This window comes from Gadus morhua, chromosome 18 (assembly GCF_902167405.1).
Source record: "Gadus morhua chromosome 18, gadMor3.0, whole genome shotgun sequence".
In the NCBI taxonomy this organism is placed as follows: Eukaryota; Metazoa; Chordata; class Actinopteri; order Gadiformes; family Gadidae; genus Gadus; species Gadus morhua.
The window spans coordinates 4,614,008-4,627,281 of NC_044065.1; the positions used below are offsets into that span (position 1 = coordinate 4,614,008).

The following is a 13,274-nucleotide window of genomic DNA, read 5'->3' on the forward strand; positions in this document are numbered from 1 at the left end:
ATTGAGGAGGGTCAGGGCTGTACCCTTGTACCCTGAAGAGGGTCCGGGCTGTACCCTGGGTACCCTGAGGAGGGTCCGGGCTCTACCCTGGTACCCTGAAGAGGGTCCGGGCTGTACCCTGGTACCCCACGCTGTGAGCCCTCTCGTTGTCCCTCCTTCAGCGGCCAGGGATGGAGCATGGAGTCCATGAAGCAGACACAACATCATGTTAGAGGCTGAGTAGATGAGCCAAGAACGGCTGATTGAGCCTGTGTGTGAGGATCTGTTTGTGTCTGTGTGTGCGTGCGTGTGTGTGTATGTGTGGCTGTGTGTGTGTGTGCGTTTGTGTGTGTGTGTGTGTGTGTGTGTGTGTGTGTGTGTGTGTGTGTGTTTGTGTGCGTGCATGTGTGTGTTTGGGCATGCATGTGTCTGTGTGTGACTGTGTGTGTGAACACATGTGTCTGTGTGTGTGCATGCATGTGCGTGCGTGTGTTTCTGTGTGTGTGAACGCATGTGTCTGTGTGTATGTGCACACATGTGTCTGCGTGTGTGTGTGCGTGTGTGTGTATGTGTGGCTGTGTGTGTGTGTATGTGTTTGTGTGCATGCATGTGTCTGTCTGTGTCTGTGTGTGTGAACGCATGTGTCTGTGTATGTGCACGTGCGCGTGTGTGTGATCTGTTGTGTTGGTGTGTAGGAGAACAGCCTCATCACTGAGCTGGCACCCTGGAACCAGAGAGAAGCACCCTTATACCAGGGGGATGAGCACCCTGATACTGGGAGCCGGGGTCCCCCAGGGCCGGCCCGGTGGGGTCCCGTGTGTACGGTCCTCCGGCCACGAGGTGAAATGGTACACAGCCTAGAGGAGGTCCAGCTGTGCCACACTATACACCATATTAATATAATACATATATAGAGAGGACTTGATATAACGCTGACTAGCGGGATTCGTGCCCGTTTGAAAACAAATGCGGCAGTGTGTTGTGTAACTTGAAACGGTTCTCTCCATCGGCTGAGATATGGTACACACATGTAGGCTCGCTGCGTGGGTGATGTGTGCGTGCGTGTGTGTGTGTGTGTCTTTACGTGTGTGTGCGCATGTGTGTGTGTGCACATGTGTGTGTGCATGCAAGCCAAGGCTTGGTTTACACTGCAGACCTGTTAATGATAGCAACAGAGCGAGAGAGAGAGAGAGAGAGAGACAGAGAGAGAGAGAGAGAAAGCGAGAAGATACGTTTTAAATAGCCCAGTAGGCAAGGGCTGACTCACGAGGAGGTGCTGGGACTTGAGGGGCGAGCAGCATCAGTTGTTGCATCCACAGTGGGAACATCAAATCAGTGCGGTGTCGTGTTGCTCTTTAACCCCGGCACGGTTTCGTACACGCAACCCACTGCTGTCATTTCATCGTCGATTGAAATGACGGCACCTCGTTTCTTCACATTAAAAGTCTGTTTTTATATTCTCTCTCGCTCTCTCCCCCATTCATTATTCACACCGACGTTGGGTGGCAGCGACACGCGAGGTGCTGAGTGTGACTCATGTTCAGCCCCGAGTGACGGGGGAGAACGCCACGGGGGGGGGGGAGGGGGTAGGGTGGATGGGGGGGGGGGGGGGTGAGTCAATCACGGAGCATGGTGAGCTACCAACATACCACGCGTAGCAGCTAGCAGGAGATGGAGCGAAGGAGGTAGAACACATCTCTGGCCACGTAAATACACTCTGAGAACCCAAAGGACCAAGTCTTTGGATTAGTCCTGTTCCTTCGATTCTCTGTGGTCGACAGCTGCTCATGTGAGAGGCTAGAGGTCGAGGCGGACAGCAGGTATTGGCCCATACGCACACTCACAAGCCCACGCACGCCCGACCTCGTCCCATAAATACTGGAGGAGAATCGCAAGATGTAGCGTCATTTTTAAATAGAGCTTTTGAGTTAGTAGTCCTAACTCAAAAGCCAAACTGGACGGTGAGCAATGGCCTCCCAGTAAACACACACACTCCCACGCGGGGCCTGACCTGTACCAAGAAAACGGCGTGGATGTTTTTTTACTTTTATGGATCTTTCGGTTGGATGTTGGGCTGTAAAAAGATGAAGGCAGCTATATCCATATACACAGAGTTCACTTCAGACCGAGTAATGAAACACTACACAATGTGCTTTGTGTTCAGTAGCTGGCGCTCTCGTCGGAGTCTTGTGTTGTTATATTTAGCATGGCCCTTTGTCTCGTTGCTACCTAACTAGCTACCGGTGGAGGGCTGTTTTGTTAGCATTTGTTGCGCAGAAGAAAGGAACCAGCAGGCTGGTGTTTCAGGCTGTCCTCTGCAGCTTCAGCTGTAGTGGTCAGAGCCAGGGTCCTGGCTGTTAGCCTGGCAGTTAGCCTGGCTGTTAGCTTGGCTGTTAGCTTGGCTGTTAGCTTGGCTGTTAGCTTGGCTGTTAGCTTGGCTGTAAGGGCCGCTTGCCTTTGGCCTCTGGACTCCCACTTCACATGAGCCACTTGGTTGAATTAAGGACTGACTTCTCCACAGTGTTCTGGGTCAGCCTCTTTGTGGGTTTCTTATGAACCAATAGGATCAGGTTGAACTAATGTTGATGTTAGTTCATCCTTTGATGAACTACGCTGAAGAGGACTTTAATCCACACAGTATTGACTCCACATCTCCAATGCCTCTAAAAGACTCAAATATGTAGAGTAAACATGTTTGCCAATTATGCATGCTAACTATGTGCTAACGATGCCAAACATGCTAATTATGTGCACGCTATCGATGCGTGCTAACTCTGTGTTAACGATGCCAAACATGCTAACTTTGTGCACGCTAACGATGCATGCTAAGTCTGTGCTAACGATGCTAAACTTGCTAACGACGTTCTAAAGATGCGAAACACACTGACGCCCGTCTCCTCCTCCTCCTCCTCCTCCTCCTCCTCTTCCTCCTCCTCTTCCTCCCTCCTCTGCAGGACGGGACTCAGAGCGATGGAGTCTCTGTTCGGCGGGGGGGAGCTGGGGCTCCTTGGGGGGGGCGGCGAGGCGGGGGGGCTGAAGGAGGACGGCTGCGGGAACGTGGCGTGGCACTCCTCCCCCCTGGGCTCCGACGACGTCTACTCCGCCCCCCACTTCACCCTGATCTCGGCCTATCAGGACATCAAGACGCGGCTGGCCAGCCTGGAGCGAGAGAACAGCGGCATCAAGAGGAAGCTCAAGATCTACGAGATCAAGGTGCGTCCGCGTGTGTGTGTAAGTGTGTGTGTGTGTGTGTGTGTGGGGGGGGTGAGTAAGTGTGTGTGTCTGTGTGTGTGTCTATTTGTGTGTGTGTGTGTGTGACCGTTTGTGTGTGTGTGTGTGTGTGTGTGTGTGTGTGTGTCTGCGTGTGTGTGCGTGAGTAAGTGTGATTGCGTGTGCGTGCGTGTTTGTGTGCGTACGCGTGCGTGTGTGTGTGTACATCCACGTGTGTGTGTGTGTGTGTGTGTGTGTGCTCCGTGCGTGTGCGTGGGTGTTTGTGTTCATTTGTGAGTGTGCTTGTGTGTCTGTGTGTGGGCGTACGTCTGCGTGTGGTTTTGAGAGTTACCTCAAAGTTATCTTCTGGAAGAAACCACTGAAAGCGATGTTTTGGCTCAGTGTCTCAGAGTTCAGCTATGAGTCACAGGACAGATGGGTGCCTACAGATGAGGCCAAACACTGCTTGGGAACCACGCTTTAGAAAGCAATGTGGAGGTGATGGTTTGAGTGAGGATACAGCCTACATTCACTGCCCACCACACTTTGGATTCACAAAATAAATACCCCAAAATCTTTTGAAAAAGTTGTAGAGTCGACCAAAGGTGAACATTTATGAGCGCGATGCTTCATTTATTCATGTTGTGGCAGTTGTGATTAAGTTACATTCATAGCTTATGTGGCCTCTGTGGGCACAAGGAATTGGGTGCATAATAGTTTGTTTAGAGGAAAAGAGTATTTCAAAGACCTGACCAGAGTGCCATCCTACAACCACCGATAAATGGCTTGGTGATTGAAAGTAAAAAGTAGTTTGTGTCAAGGACGTAACAGGAGGTGGGAGGCCTTTATGAATTAACTCCTCCTTTCTACTCACGCTTCCCACAACGTAGTCAGCTGGTCAGAGTGTTAATCAGTTTGGGTCTGCACTTTACACCCTACAAAACAAACCGATCTGGAGGAAAGACTCCGGGGGCCGGTGGCGTTGACAAACAGGGATTTGTTCTGCAATGTGTACACTGGACTACACTGCACTACACTGCATGCAGATAGATTCGGCTCACATTTTCGTCTGCGGCCCTTTGGCTCACGCGCTGTCAGAACACATCCGTCTTCCCTCAGAGCCGTGAGAACGGTCCCTTTTGTTTATTCCGGGATAGCCACGCTCAGGCCAAAGATGTCTGCAGAAATGTCCGAGTCATGGTGGAGGCTGTGAGACACCAGTCCCGTCTCAACTGGTCCCAGTCGTCAGCACCGTGAGCTCTGATGCTCTGCCAGTACCTCTCCGTGTGGAGGCTACAGCCATTGCTAATAGCAACCGGCCACTGATTGAGGTCATACCAAGCCAACACAGCCTGCGCCAAATCTGTGAGGTTGACAAATGACTCAGTTTTGATATTCCTTTGCCCCTCCAAGTGTAGTTTATCCAACAGCTTCTGTTCACGAGACCACGCTGATGTCCTCTCAGGCTGACAGCACAGTTTGTCCAGGACGGTGTTTTCCCGAGGCAGGTGTTGTTTTGCAGCACAGCAGCTGTGTTTTGAGCCTCCTCTCACCTGTGCCGAGGTAGAATCCGACACGTGCCGTCGTTAGAATCCACGATTTCAAAGGAAGATTTGGACCAAATTATTTTCTAATTTGATGCAGCGTTTACGACCTGATAACCTGATCCACATTGAAGAGCGTCTATTAAATTATTCATACTCTTCAAACATCTCACAAATGAAGGGGCTAAATATAGGAGCAATCATATGAATCTCACACCACCTCGTGCAGGCGACGGCGTGCACCCACTCCTCAGAGGAGCCAGTCAGGCTGTGAGAGGCCGATTGACGAGCCGTTCTTCAGCCGAGGGTCCCCGGCCGTCTGCACTCTCAGACCGGCTCTTCTGGGACATCTTCTGCTCACTCTGAGTGAAAGGACATGTCACTACTAAATGGAAAAGGGATGTTCGACTTAAAACACTCTTCTACTTTGGGAGGATTAAGTGGCAGAAAGGTTCTGTTGCGGTTGGCTGAGGGACGGGGACACTTTACACTGTAGGGCTTACACTCGGGAACCGTGTCACTCCATTCAGATAACGATCAGGTGCTGTAAAAGCGTGCACACTGATAGATGATGAACACGTCTGGGTTAAGTTCAATCTTTTTCATGTCGAAAACATTGTTTGTAACTTATTGGCCACAACCCACGTTTGTACTTTTGTAAAAAATATGCTAATATGGCTATGATTCCACACCGTTTTCAACAGCTAGTGGATAGGATAAAAGCAGTCGATGAACGCTATTAAAAGATTTTCAGTACTGTGTTCAATGACAATGGCCCCCAGCGTTTGACCTCAGGGTGAACCCCTACACTCTCAACAAGACTGTTTGGTGTTCAGCTGACGGTATGAAAGAGATGAAAACACATGCAGCGGCTGATCTGAGACCAGATGCACCTCCACACACGTTATGACTGCACGAGACCAGCAGGGAACAGATGGAGTCAGCAGCACTGATCTGCTCTGTTCAGCAAACACATGAACACCAAACACAGGAAAACATGACGACGGAAAGTAAATATGAGGCATGCACAAAGTGACCCAATAATCGCCATATTACTAAATCTACTCAACAATATTTATAATGTATTGATTTTCAATTTGCTGTATTCTTTTTTCTGTTATTGTTCTATGTCTACTTTCTTAGAATAGGCTATATTAAAGGTTTCTCTGTACACCATCCTTTCTTTCTTTATATTTTAAAAACACAATTTACTGTAAACAATCAATTGGCTTGAAAACAAAGTAATGGGCTAACATGGCTAACAAGGCTAACCTGTGGCTACCATGGCTAACAGGGCTAACGTGGCTAACATGGCTAACCTGTGGCTTACATGACTAACCTATGGCTAACATGGTTCACAGGGTTAACAGGGCTAACAGGGCTAACATGGCCATCATGGCTAACATGGCTAACAGCGCTACCAAGGCTAAGTGGGCTAACAGGGCTAACATATGTCTAACCTGTGGCTTTGCTCTGTTGTGTGTGGCCGTAGTTCCCGATGATCAGCGAGTTTGGCGAGGACAACTCCTACTGCTCCTTCGAGACCAAGGAGACGGCGCTGCTGCACTCAGAGAACGGGAACCTGCAACAGAGAGTCAACGCCCTCACGCACGAGGTAAGGGGGGGGGGGGGGGGGTCACGCACGGGGGGGGGTCGGGGGGGGACCTGCAACAGAGAGTCAACGCCCTCCCGCACGAGGTAAGGGAGGGGGGTCACGCACGAGGTAGGACCCTGGGGGGGGGACCATCACGCACGAGGTAGGGGGGGGCGGGGGGGACCCTAATGCACAGGGTGGGGGAGGGTCAAGAGGTAGGACCTGGGGGGGGGGCAATGGGGGGGGTTCCAAGGCTAGGAAGCGAGAGACAGAGACAGATGGGGAGGAAGAGCGAGAGAGAGAGAGAGGGAGAGAGAGAGAGAAGATGGATTAGATACCAGAGTGACGCACAGAGAGGAGAAATAGGACAAGAAATCAATGGGTGTGTGTGTGAGCGTGAGCGTGTTTTCATGCGTGTGTGTGTCTAAGTCAATGGGAGATTGTGATTTCGTTGTCGTCATATGAAGCAAAGACATTTTTCATCGTTCTGATGCCATACCAATGTTATCAACAGTTTAAGGTCTGAGGCAGAGGGGAGGTATGAGAGGAGAGACAGGAGGAGGAGGAAGGAGAGAGGAGGAGGAGAAGGAGGAGAGAGGAGGAGGGAGAGAGGAGAAAGGAGGAGGAAGGAGAGAGGAGGAGGCAGGAGAGAGGAGGAAGGAGAGAGGAGGGGGAAGGCGAGAGGAGGAGGAAGGAGAGAGGAGGAAGGAGAGAGGAGGAGGAAGGAGGGAGGAGGAGAAAGGAGAAGGAGGAAGGAGACAGGAGGATGGAGAGAGGAGGAGGAAGGAAAGAGGAGGAGGAAGGAGACAGGAGGAGGAAGGAGAAAGGAGGCGGAAGGAGACAGGAGGAGGAAGGAGAGAGGAGGAGGAGGAGGAGAAAGGATAAGGAGGAAGGAGACAGGAGGAGGAAGGAGAGAGGAGGAAGGAGAGAGGAGGAGGAAGGAGAGAGGAGGAGGGAGGAGAGAGGCGCAGTAATAGTTTTCCTGATTCCACTGGAGTTGCGCTGCTATTCTGGTAGGGCAGATAATTGGGGAGAAAGCTGCCCACTATTGTGTAGACACAATAGAGAGCGGGAAGTTCTCAGTCCTCGCAGATGACCTGCTAAGCCCTGGCATCAACGTGGTCTCACTCAGCGGGCCTGGACAGCTAAAAATACATGGGCGGTGGTTTTCAACAGAAGAACGCAGAGAAGGACAAACCTCTGAAGACCTAGTCCTGGAGGAGGACAGACTTTATAAGACCTGGTCCTGGGGGAGGACAGACCTCCTAAGACCTGGTCCTGGGGGAGGACAGACCTCCTAAGACCTGGTCCTGGGGGAGGACGGACCTTATAAGACCTGGTCCAGGTAGTTCTTCATAGACCTGGTCCTGTGGTTCTCCTTAGACCTGGTCCAGGTTGGTTCTCCAGACTTGTTATTGTGCTTGTGTTTAGGATTCTGAAACTAGCGTTGCCTTACTAGTGGGGATGTAGATGTGATTTTCACCACAACAATATATTTTTTTGGACAATTTTTTTTTTTCGTGTTTTGTTAAAAAGCACAAAATACAAAAAAAAAACAAGGTTGACAAACCGCAGACACCTCCACATCTGTGATACAGACAAAATAAAATAAAAGTTACACCAATGCACCGTCACTTTTCAAAACAGATTCAGTGTCAGCTTCATCTTTTCACACATTGTTATCGTGGCGCTGCCATGGCAACAGAACAGGAAGAGGAAGAGGGTGTGCAGCACCCTCAATATCCCACCGGCCGCCATTTTACATCAGCACGCTATTCTACTGTTATGTCTATGGAGGGATTAACTGTTATTGCTATGGAGGGAAAGTAGTATTAAGTTCAGCAAGAATTGTGAAAATAAAACAGAGAGAGGAGGAGGAGGGGGCGGGGGGGGGGGGGGGGGGGGGGGGGGGGTAATTGCTGCAATTCTCTCCGGGACAAACAAGGTCACAGGCCAATCAGAGTGATGGAACTGAGAGCACACTGCGTACAGAGATTGTGAGCGTCTTACTGTAGAACAGTGACTCGCCAAAGTAGAAATGGAAATCTTCCATTTCCAGCAAGTAACTATACAGCCAAGAGCGCTGACTGTATGGATGAGAGTAGGAGCAGAACACTGTCAAGCTCCTGGTTCCATTGGGACAGGAGAGATGTCCTTGGTCTGGTCTCCGTGCAGTGGTTCTGCTGTGGTTCTGCAGTGGTTCTGCTGTGGTTCTGCTGTGGTTCCGCTGTGTTTCTGCTGTCCTGCTCATAGAAGCACGCAGAACGCCATTTGGAAATAGACATGCCTTTCCCAACGTGGAAACTATTTTGATCACTTTGATAATTTTGTGTTATATATTAATTGCAAGTTTGTTGTGTGACTACGGCTGGTAAGAGTCCTTTGAGAACGTGATTAAGAATTCATTAATTAACTTAATTATGGACATGTAGAGATTATGTTTCTCCAAAATAAACCTTGCAAGCCGAACATTCTCAATACCGACAATAGTGACTGACGTGGTTTTTGTGTTGTCAAGATAAATAATGGATTTTAAAACCACCCATATATACACAATCAAACCTTCGACATATATCTGTAATGCACTCTCTAAGCAGAGAGAGAACGCATCGACTCTGAAGAGCACTTCATCTCCATAGAGATGGTACACCGTCTGCTGGTGGTGTTATTGATTGATCCTGCAGTCTGGCATCAGCTCACTGCTGTGTTACCATAGCCACACTGCAAACCTTCTCAAGCAGCACTGGCAGAGCCCTTCAACCTGGCCTTGTCCATCGCTACCTGGCTCTCTCTCTTTGTCTCTCCCTCTGTCTCTCTCCAGCTCTCCCTCCCCATCCCCCTCTCTGCTCTCTCTCTCTCTCTCTCTCTCTCTCTCTCTCTCTCTCTCTCTCTCTCTCTCTCTCTCTCTCTCTCTCTCTCTCTCTCTCCCTCTCGCCCTCTCTCTCTCTGCTATCTCTCTCCAACTCTCTCTCCCCATCCCTCTCTCTGCTCTCTCTCTCTCTGCTCTCTCTCCCCATCCCTCTCTGCTCGCTCCCTCTCTCTCTCCATCTCTCTTGAAATCTCTCTCGCTTTCTTTTTTGGCCAATCATATTGGGTCCATTTGTGAACTATTCTCTGCGATGATGTCACTGTCTACAGAACAACCCTGTTTGGTGACCACAAGCGATTGCATTCAGGTATAGACGAGGGAGAACGGATGGCACTGTTGACATCGGATAGACTTTCTAAGCCCTCGTACAAGTTGAAGGACGTTTTACTTTTGTTTACTGTGCTTTTCATTATTCTCTCTCTCTCTCTCTCTCTCTCTCTCTCTCTCTCTCTCTCTCTCTCTCTCTCTCTCTCTCTCTCTCTCTCATTCTCTCTCTCTCTCTCTCTCTCTCTCTGTCTCTCTGTCTCTCATTCTCTCTGTTTCTCTATCTCTCTCTCTCTCTCTCTCTCACCCAGCTCCAGAAGAGGAAGGAGCGTGAGGGCCAGCTGGAGGATGTGATCCAGGCCTACGAGAAGATCCACATGGAGAAGAGCAACCTCCAGAGAGACCTGGACAAGATGGTGAGCTCCAACACACCTGCTGCTGCTTAGCTTGCATGGGACAGGGGCTAGCCTAGCGATAGCTGATAGCTTGCATGGGACAGGGGCTAGCCTAGCGATAGCTGATAGCTTGCATGGGACAGGGGCTAGCCTAGCGATAGCTGATAGCTTGCATGGGACAGGGGCTAGCCTAGCGATAGCTTATAGCTTGCATGGGACAGGGGCTAGCCTAGCGATAGCTGATAGCTTGCATGGGACAGGGGCTAGCCTAGCGATAGCTGATAGCTTGCATGGGACAGGGGCTAGCCTAGCGATAGCTGATAGCTTGCATGGGACAGGGGCTAGCCTTGCGATAGCTGATAGCTCGCATGGGACAGGGGCTAGCCTAGCGATAGCTGATAGCTTGCATGGGACAGGTTGCTAGCCTAGTGATAGCTTCACAAGCCGCCGGTCTGAATATAGCATTACTTCAATGTCGTCTTCACGTTTTATAAAAACGCTAAAAAGTGCTTCACTTTTTCCTGCGCAGCTGGTTCTCCTCAACAAAGCTAAAGCGTTGCGTCCGGCCGTTCAGCCTCGTCGACGCCGTCCTCACGTTAGGACAGCCCCGTGGAGGTGTCTGACTGCGTCTGTGTCGCTACATTTGTTGATTTGCCGGATGCTGTGACTTGTACCTTTCTGTTCAAATACGAAGCAATTAGTGTGGAGGCGGGAACGAAGCGCGGGCGTGATCGGTCTGAATAGGAAACATCAGAAATAGAACATGGCCTCTGCAGGTCGGAGTACGCTCGACTCAGGCCGGTGTTTCTCTCATGTCGATGAACCCTACCCGCCGTTAGATTGATCAAACTGTGACCTCGTGCAGGACTGAAACTTGCGGTCGGGTCCTGATGCAAGGGTTTGTATAAAAGATACGGCACTTAATGTACGCACTTATTGTATGTTGTACGTCCTGGCACTTAAAAGTAGAGCTAAGCATCGTGTAGCATCCTATCCTAGCAGTGTATGTTGTATACGGGGAATGGGTTAACCTAGTGAGTGTTAGTGCTGGTCACTTGGTCACATCCTTACTGTACCGACAGCGATTTGCTGTTGTTTCTCTTTCTACTGACAAAGGTACTTATTGTACGTTGCTTTTAGATGAAAGCGTCTGCTCAACTTCCTGAATGTAAATGTTATGTAAATATAAAAGACCACAGACGGAGAAACGGAAATTGTGGGTCTGTTACGAACCGTATGCAAGAAAGATGATTAGAAACAAGGCTTTCTACTCAGCACTCAGAACCTCTGCAACACAAAGCCAGTAGGAGGTCCAATCAGAACCACTCTCTCCAAATGTTCAGCCGCAGCGTGACATTTGGACTTATTTGTTAAATCGGTCAACATAAAATCAGGAGTAGGCTTTGGGAATTGCTACTTTTAAAGCCTTGATGGCTTTAGATTCAGTAAGTTGAACTTTCCGAACAGGCCATGCTGCCCGCTCCTGAAACACATTATCTCGTAAAGGTTCCACATCCAACCTCAAACCTCATCTTATTAATATCCATAACTATTCAAATCCCGAAAATGTATCCTGAGAAAGTCATAGAAAATAGTATGATTCAGGCATCACTTAAATATACGTCTTTTGTCCCTGATGTTGTTTTGAGGCGAGGCTAAAGAGTTGATTGAGTCTCGCAACACCTTTGTTCAAGGTTGTCTCCTTCTGAGAGGGGCGGATTGGCGGCGTGTCAGAATCAATGTAAACCAAAGCACTCGCTCCAGCCAGCCCACCTGTTGCCAGGACGCCCAGGTTCTGATAGACCCGTGTCCTCAGAGAGAGCAGACACAGAGCAGCTTCCTCTGCGCTCCGCTGCCGCCCGGGCCATTAAGGGATTAAGGTCGCCACTCGGGAAGTCAAAATGACCGCCTGGCCAGCCCTTGCAGAGTTTGAATGTCAGCGACCGAAAGCTCGCGAAGTTGATGTGTTTTAGGCCTACGCTTTACCGCTCGTCCACCTGCTCTACGTACGGCATCGAACCTGGTCTCATGGTACTTTTTGTGATTGTGTGTTTTTGTGTGTGTGTGTGCCTGTGCCTGTGCGAGCGTGTGTGCCTGTATTTTCGTACGTGTGTATGCATGTGTGTGTACCTGCGTGTGTGTATGTGTGTGTAACTGTGTGTGTACCTGTGAGTGCGTGCGTATGTTTGTGTGCCTGCATGTGTGTTTACCTGTGTGTGTGTGTGTGTGTGTGTTTGTGTGCGTGTGTGTGTGTGTTTGTACATGTTTGTGCGCCTGCGTGTGTGTCTACCTGTGCATGCGTGCGTGTGTGCGTGTGTCTTCCTACGTGTGTTACGTGTGCGTGTGTGTACCTGTGCGTGTGTGTGTGCGTGCCTGCATGTGTGTTTACCTGTGCATGTGTGCATGTGTGACTATGTGTATCTGTGCATGTGTCTACCTGTGTGTGTGTGCGTGTTTGTGTCTGTGTGTGTGTGTGCGTGTGTGTGTGTGTGCGCACGCGTGGCCGTCTCCAGACCAACCTGGTGGAGAAGCACGTGGAGCGGATCCTGGGCCTGGAGGCGGCGCTGCGGCAGCGGGACGGCTCGCTGCAGAAGCTCAACACGCAACTCCGCAGCAAGGACATGCAGTACCTGCAGCTGCACGCCTCCTCCGAGACGCACAGTGAGTCTGGGGGGCGGGTCTCGCTGTCTGACGACTCGCTACATGCTACATGCTAACCGCTACAAGATGGCCGCCGCCGCGGTGGCCATCTTGTAGCGGTTAGCATGTAGCATGTAGCGTTAGCAGCGGGCCAACGTGGGGGTCTCATTCACTGAGCGGGAAGGCGCTTGGCGATATGGACACGCAAACAAACAAAGAAGAGATGAACAGGTTTTAAAAAGCAGACGTTCTCGTTGAGCTTCTCCTGTTGTCCAACGGATCCACAGACCAGTCTGGTTGCCTTTTGAAGTGAATTGCCTCTAACCTTTAAACGCATTTAAATACTGGAGGGGAACCAGCAGCAGCTGGGCCGCTCACACATGCACAGTTTTGTGCATGTGTGTGTGTGTGTGGACCCACACACTTGTTCGCTCAGCAGGAACAGTCATCTGACAGGGAATAAGCAAGTATCATGTAGGCAGTCACATAAGGAGTGGAGAGAGAGAGAGAGCGAGAGAGAGAGAGTACTAAGGTATTCTGCGTGAAGGACAGAGCATTGGAAAGTGAATCCCGTTGCCCACGCAGGCCACAGCGTTCAGGTAGAAGCAGAGAAGAGGACTTTGAGGCAGAGGCTTCCAACGGGTCACTGTGGCCGTGGCCTGAGTCCTGGTGACGCACACACGAGATTCTAGTTGGCTTCTGTGTACCCAAGTCCATTTCTTAAGAGTTATGAATGAATCACAGATTATAACACCTTTCTCTCTCTCTCCCTCTCCCTC

At 50.3% G+C, this 13,274-nt stretch overlaps 1 protein-coding gene across 1 annotated transcript in view; it reads left to right on the top strand.

Moving 5' to 3' along the window:
- Window positions 1–13,274, top strand: part of tbkbp1 (TBK1 binding protein 1) — a 48,822-nt gene that overhangs the window by 19,078 nt on the left and 16,470 nt on the right. Inside the window, exons 2-5 of the mRNA XM_030340826.1 lie at window positions 2,934–3,192; window positions 6,226–6,348; window positions 9,772–9,876; window positions 12,369–12,516. Coding sequence (XP_030196686.1) covers window positions 2,950–3,192; window positions 6,226–6,348; window positions 9,772–9,876; window positions 12,369–12,516 — 619 coding nt within the window. The 5' untranslated portion in view covers window positions 2,934–2,949. The remainder of the gene's footprint in view (window positions 1–2,933; window positions 3,193–6,225; window positions 6,349–9,771; window positions 9,877–12,368; window positions 12,517–13,274) is intronic.